The sequence below is a fragment of the Sipha flava genome, unplaced genomic scaffold, assembly GCF_003268045.1.
Source record: "Sipha flava isolate LNK unplaced genomic scaffold, YSA_version1 128_pilon_pilon, whole genome shotgun sequence".
Lineage (NCBI taxonomy): Eukaryota > Metazoa > Arthropoda > Insecta > Hemiptera > Aphididae > Sipha > Sipha flava.
In genome coordinates, this window is record NW_020271754.1 from 589,705 (window position 1) to 597,260 (window position 7,556).

The 7,556-nt window shown below is 35.6% G+C and overlaps 1 protein-coding gene across 1 annotated transcript; it reads left to right on the plus strand.

Moving 5' to 3' along the window:
• Window positions 1-3,219: 3,219 nt before the first annotated feature.
• Window positions 3,220-3,678, plus strand: LOC112694390 (trimethylguanosine synthase-like). The gene has a single exon (XM_025569840.1). The coding sequence runs from the start codon at window positions 3,220-3,222 to the stop codon at window positions 3,676-3,678; it is 459 nt and encodes a 152-aa protein (XP_025425625.1).
• Window positions 3,679-7,556: the final 3,878 nt, after the last annotated feature.

Below are 7,556 nucleotides of genomic sequence, written 5' to 3' on the forward strand. Positions count from 1 at the left end.
GTAAATCAACTCCACGCATCGTAAACATTTGATAAGAAAGCTAAAAAACCCAAAAATTTAACAAAATAAACTTGAAAAAAATATAAAGGTACTATTAACTATATATTTAATTTAATATATAATATATGAAAATAATTAATAAGTTTATTATAACGGCACATTGGAGTATTAATGGCAAGCCAATTGCTAACAATTTTTAAGTTAGAGATGCCGTTGCACACCCTGTCATATCCCAAATGACGCGCTGGTTCAGAGGGAGGGGAGGTTAAAGGATAAGACTCGATTGTCTTTTTTATTAAATGTATTCATAATACAACTATGATTTATCAACACTTGTATACACATTAATTTTATGAGTTACAAGCAGTTTGAATAGCCTAACCATTAAAGTTTCCTTGTAAAATGTTTGGCTTCAAATCACAATCACTTAATTATATTATTATTTTACACAACCCTAAACTCTCATTGAAAATTCCTGGGCATTACACTGAGTAAATTACATATTTTATGTCGACACTTTGTAATAAATGTTATTTATATACATATATAACCTACTAGGTATCAACATTATTATAAACACTTATATACGGTTATCATCAGAAGATTTATTTGATGGTACATGACATTAATTTTTGGAAGATTTTACTCCTTCGCATTTAAAATAATAATCTTTTAGCTTTTGATTGGTATATTGAAAAAAATTGAAAAAAAATTACATCATTCACACAATAACTGTTATTGGCTACTAACAAAAACGCGTTGCTATGACGTTTTAAATTAAATTGTTCATACGGAATATTTGTCACATCAACAACGGAGTCAAAAGAGAACACATACAATTTCCTTCTAAAATTTACTGAAACCATTAATACTTTAAAGTTTCAAGTGTAAGCAATTTTAATTTGTCTATTATCCCCATATCCGCTGATCAGTGGGCGATTTGTTGACTTTTGAAATATTGGATACGCCAGTCATTGGAGATAGTCTATGCAGACATCTGTCGAGCAGATATTTCTACCAGGTAAGGTATTTTAATCTTCTTCCAACCTTTTTAAGCATTAGACTAATAAATATCTAATAAAATAATAATTTTTAAGAAAATTTTAGGATGTATTTAAGGGTCAATTTTTAAAACTTTCGGAAGATTTTTGGGTCAAATGAAAATAAACAATTATTTTTGTAATTTTTGAAAAATTTTCTTAAGTTTTATAAACCTTATTTTTAAATAAATTATTAACAATTGCCAGATACAAATTTTTCCTATAACTTGTTTCATTCTAGTATCCTATACTCATAAACGTGTGGATACCTGTATTTAACGGGCTGCCTACTATACTTTTGGGTTTTATATTAACAAAACATGTATATTTAATGAAGTGAAAAGTTAATTAGGTATATTTAATATATTATAATGTATAATTAGTTAAATAAACATAAATCAAATTTTTTAATTAATATTGTGGTCATTAGTCCCATCGATATGTTTTCCTTGAATTTAGTATGTATCTTTCAGACAGCTATAATTATTTATGATTTGTACATTTGTAGTCAATTTTAGCTGATGTATTATCATAATAAATTTTTGCACGAAAATTTAGTTTTAGTTTTTATTATAATATATAATAAAATATATATATTATATTATTTATTATATTATGAAACATGATTTATTTTTTGGCGAATATATTAGAATAAATTACATTTAACCTATGCAACATCAGTTAAAATAGGAAAACCTCAATTTCAGACATACATTTTAGGGGCCCAGTTTACTACATTACGGGGGATTCCCGGGTACGGATAATGTTGATTTTGCAAGTAGTAATTGGTTTAAATTTTTTATTTAAAAATAACAGATTATTTGTTATATTATTAGAGCATAAAATATTTTGTGATTATACATAAACAGTTAAAGCTATAATATAATTTAATTAATTTTTTTTTTATTTTGAAAAAATACAATCTGAATAGTTTACATACAATAAGAATTTATGTTAAATTATTAATGTTATTATTTATTATTAATTAATTTGATATTATATTTTATTATTTATGTTAGTATTTAACGAGAGATGAAGTATATTATCATTTATAAATCAAAATGAGTGAGGTCGACTGGGTATGTTTCTCGTCAAGCGTGACGTCTTGACTAACCCCCCCACGAGGACCCACCTTGACGTGGTGGCGGGGCTTGCGTCCCTCAACAGTTCCGATAGCTATGCCAACGGTAGTTTACTACCAACAGGGTCTCCCATGTTGGACAGGTCGACGAACTGAGGGCTGATAAAGCGGTTCTCAACAAAGGGTAGGGAGGGCTCTTCTGCCTTGGGTGGCAGCCGTCCTAGAGGAAGGAAAACCTTGATCAAAAACCCCCCTGGCAGTAGGGTTAAAATGTAGTGAAGGAAATCGCTTGAAAAACCACAATATGAGTTGTTATCAATCGAGTATTGTTACCACTTCAGGGGCTTCGGAAACCCAGTGGTCGGCAGGAGTGGGTGGTTCCGGTGTCAAAACTGGTTCCAATGTAGCGGGCCCACTTCGGTCGTCATCAAGCGACCGCGATGGTACGGGGGTGGTCGACCAGGCCCCCGTTACTCTATCCATTACTGGTGCGAAAAATTGTGTGCCACGTCGACGGCAGCGAGCGACTTGGTCACCGGACGTGATCCTGAAGTCGACCACCGTCGAAAAATTGTATGCCACCACTCGGGATGGTTACACCCAGACAGAGTGTCGGTGGTCCGGGGACCGAGATACTGGTGCTACGGCGACCAAGAAAATGGCACAGATAAAGTAAGCGGACGTCGGCGTTCAGGTGGATGAGCTGCCGGTGACCACGGAAGCGTTCACCGATATGGAACATCTGACGCCGCCCACGGAACTTGGAACATTAAGCACTGGCTGAGAACCATAAGGGATTATATGAAGCGTATCAATGCCAAAGACGGACCCGAGGAAGACTCGGTTGTGACAACCGGAGGGGCTGTGGTGGAAGCGATCGCTTCTACCTACAGTTTCCCCAGTACGTTGCCGTCGGGCCCCTCCGATGGTTCCGCCGCGTTGAAGCCGCCGAAACCGCCGACCACCGCCCAAAAATTTCGGGACCCGTGTCCCTCCGACGCTGTGGCGAAACCGGCCGCTTGGCGGTTCTAGCGATGACCTGTTGCCGATAAGTTGCACTTCTCGGTGTCCGCGTTCCCGGACGTGTTGGCCGTGCACATGGCCCGGAGGTGCGCTTTCGGCACGGACGTCGACCCGTTTTACGGCGTCGGCCGCTTGGCCGTTCGGCTGACGCGCACGTGCCGAAAGGTGATCGCCGTGGACATCGACCCGGCCAAAATACGGTTGGCCCGCCAGAAGGCCGCGGAGCTCGGAGTCGCCCACCGGATCGAGTTTCGAGTCGGCGACAGCTTCGCGGCACTATCCGGAGTGACGGCCGACGCGGTGATCACTTCGCCACCGTGGACGGCCCCGGCGTGGGATCGAAACCGGCGGTTCAGTGCCGAGGATTTGTACAGCCGCCAGAAGGGCGGACTAGCCGGCATTCTTGATTTGGCGCGTGAGATCGCCCCCGTCGTCGTTCTAACACGTGTCCAAAACCATCCACATGTCTCAGACTGTGGATGTGTCGAGAGACCATGGTTTTGGGCGCGTGGAAATCGAACACATCGTTGTTGAGGGGTGGAAGAACTTCTCGAACGCTGTTCTCTACTTGGAGTGGTTAAGTGAGGGCGGAGGAGCGATCGAACCGACCGTCTCCGAAGTGATGTTAAATCCGACGTCGGTAGTAACGCCACGGAGACCATATGCGTAATTACATTTTTAATTAGTAGTTGATGGAAGACATCGGGATGTAAAACATTCTCATTTTATATATTTTTATAAATTTTTATAAATTTTATAAATTGTTATACATTTTTATACATTTTTTATACCTTTTATTGTATGGTACTACTTTTTTCAACTACTTAATTTAATTTGTCAATTTTTTGGTTTTTTTCCCTTCTCAGGGTTTTTCTTTTTTTTTGCCAATTTCATAACATATTTATTTTTTCATATTACCAAGTTTTTTCTTATTTTATAAAAATGTCCACTTTTTTTTTATATTTTCATAATTTTTATTACATTACCTTTTTTTGTGTAGAAATGCTATACTTTTATTATGTTAAAATTAGTGTTTTATTAAATAAATTATTATTATTATATATATATATTTAATATAATTTGTTATGTTTTGATTTTTCTTTTCTTCACAGGGTTTTTTCCTTTTAATCTCTTATAATTATAATTATATAACATATAATTATATTACAATATTACATTGCTACCGAGTATTCACCTTTTTTTATCCTAAATTAACAATTTTCACTTTGGAACATAATATGTAATTTTTTTTTAATATTTTCATGAATTCTACTGCCCTACGGTTTTTCTGTAATGATTGGTAATGATAATTTTTTTTATAATATTAATAAATTGGGCATGGATATTGTAGTAGTAAGATAGTATTCAAATTGATTATAGTATTGCACTAAGATACATCTAAAATTGCATTAAAAAAAATAATGTTTCGTTATAATTCATATAATTACGTTTATTTTATCTTCCATTAATGTATTGCAATTTATATATTATAAATAACAGACTCATTAGCATGGCGCAAATAGGGTGGTGCTTGAGGATGTTACAGCAAAAATTAATAATTGAAAAATTATATAAAAATAATGTTTTTCTTAATTTATGTAGTTATTTTTATTGACGCTTTTATCAAAAAGATGAATAATTCATGACTATTAGCATTGATTATATACTAGTAATATATAATCAATGCTATTAATTAATTACATCGTCATAAATACTTGAAAAATATTCCATTAGTTATCGCAAGATAATACTAGTGTGAATATTACATGTTGTACATTCTATAATATTTTTTTAATTTGTGTAACATTTTAATACTTTATAATATTTATAAATTAAAATATTAGTGTATGTGTGTTGTTATGGTATATTTAATGATTAAATTGAGATATGGTACTTGGAGGGTGTGTGTGAAGGTTAGTGTGAGCTACGTAATTTCAGCACCTCCAATATTTGGGTTTTAGTTGCGCCTATGCTCATTAGTTACAATTTATAAACATGCATGTATAAAGTATAAATAAATATATACTTAAAAATGTTGTTGCATTGAACTGAAACTAATTTTTTAAATTTTCAAAATTCAATATTCGTCGGTTTGGAGGAGCCAATTAGTTTTTATACTTCGAAAAACATCGTTATACGTTGGTTGATGTGAGCGGAGTGTACTTAAAATAAATAAATCGCTTAACGTCAAATCTTCGAGTAAACCATCTAACAATATTCTTTCTCCAGTCAGTAAATCATTTATTATACTTATGGTTTTAAATACTGTATTTTTTTTTTTTTTTTTTATAATTTCAAATAAACTTTTCATTGTTTTTGGTGTTTAATATATAATCTTATTTGTACGCATTTTAATGCAATAATCGCAATATGACGAAACCGATATAACTCTAAAAATAATCAATTTGTCAATCGTTTTGACCATACATACAATAATATCAATAGACAATTATATATATATAAGCAACGCACAACAATACATCATATTCTTCAGCCTTAAAAAAATTGACAGTTTTATTTCATGACATATTTATAAAACCGTTTGAAAAGTATTAAAAAAGTGAAATTTATAAAATAGTTAAAATAGTTTTTATTAATGAGTAAAATCAACAAAATTCATTCCATTTCTACGATGTTGTTATTGTTATAAAAAATGGTTTACACACATGAATTGATTCCACAACGCGTCGTTGACGTGCGTACAACTGGTACAACTAGTTAAAGTACTGTTCCATGTTTTACATGCAGTATTAAAATGGTTAAATAGTGAAAAAAGGCATTCAAGAGTTCATACGCTGGGTAGACAACAGAGCAACATTTTTTTTTGGTAAATTTTTTTTTACCAGACACTGTTATCTGTAAACTTTCACTTTGTCCACTTCGTTTTACAAATCGTACCTATTCTCTCGATAGTGTCGTAGAGAAAGGAATGTGTTACACGTATGCTTATGCATGTTATGATCTGTCAATGCAATTAAATAAAACAATAGAACGCACGTACCTTTTACTCAATACCAACAAAATGAAATAGTGTAATAACAACAACTTAAGCTTAACTTTTTCGCGGTCAATGTCGTAACGATGCGCATCTATCAAAAAAAAAAAAAAAAATATACGTATTCGAAACCGAACAACGGGGCGGTTCATTACCCTTTAATTTGGCCTCGGTACCGGTCCTGTTGTGTTGTACGTGCGCTTAAAACATACATAGGTACATGGCATACGTGTGCGCGTTGGAACGCGGCACCCGGTAAAATCCTTATCCTCCGTTCGATCATGTCGCTACGCGAAACATGATGTTTGCCGGAAAAACGGATTACGGTTTACGTGATTGCGTTCCAGTCGCACGCGCGGACTGCGCATCAGCATTAAATTGCTGTGCACATCGGTCTAGTAACCCCGAGGTGAATTCTAACTTGAACCGTAATAATCGGAACACAACGTCCATGAAGCCAAAACGGTATTCCGGCCGAACCGTATCACGAAAACGAGCCGCACCGCTTTGGTCGGTCGGACGGGGGGGGGGGGAACTGTTTTTCGTCCTTCGACTTGGTTTTGGCAACGTGTTATTATTATTTCTCTGCAGAGCCGTACGGACATCTTTAACCGTAGATGAACGTTAAGCGCCCGTGTAATTATTGTAGCAATGTAACCGCAAACGTACACGAGCACGCGTGACACGTGATATGTGAATTATGTACAAGGAAACATGGGTGTAGCGATAGTGGGGCAGGGGGGGCACTCGCCCACCCCTGCGCCTCAAACTTATATTTGTAACTTATATTTGTTTATACCAAACGTGTATGTTTTACATTAAAATCAAAAATTAAATAAGATATAATCCCAAAAATAGTTTAGTGGGACCGAGTGGATGTCTACACGTGTAATCGTTTTGACGTTTTATGTGTTATCCAATGGTCTGTCTGTAGACCATTTGAATTACGAGTTTAACACTAATAATTTTATGTTTTTGCCCCTCCCCGATTCAAATTTTAGCCCATGCAAGGAAACAATACGAATACTCCGGTGCGTAACGCGAATAAACTCGTTGTGCTGCGTCGATACCGAAACAGCAGTGTGGCGATTAAAATCGATGTTAACAATAACCCGCGGGAACGCAGGTGCGTTTGTCGACACTGATATTTACGATTTCCAACGGTTTTGGCGCAGGCGACTGACGGTTCATGGCTCGAACGTCCGGTGTACTCCGAAGAAGAATCGAAACGAAACGAAGTGATGTCCGATAGCTACGCGACGTTGAAGAACACACGAAATAACTCCCGTCGCTGTACAACACGTTATCAGATCGTTCTAACGTCTGATGTACGTGCACCTTTTTCAGCGGATGTGCCAAAAGAAAACTAGAATTACAAGGAGAAGAGCAAAATGATAAAACATGGTATTATTAGGTT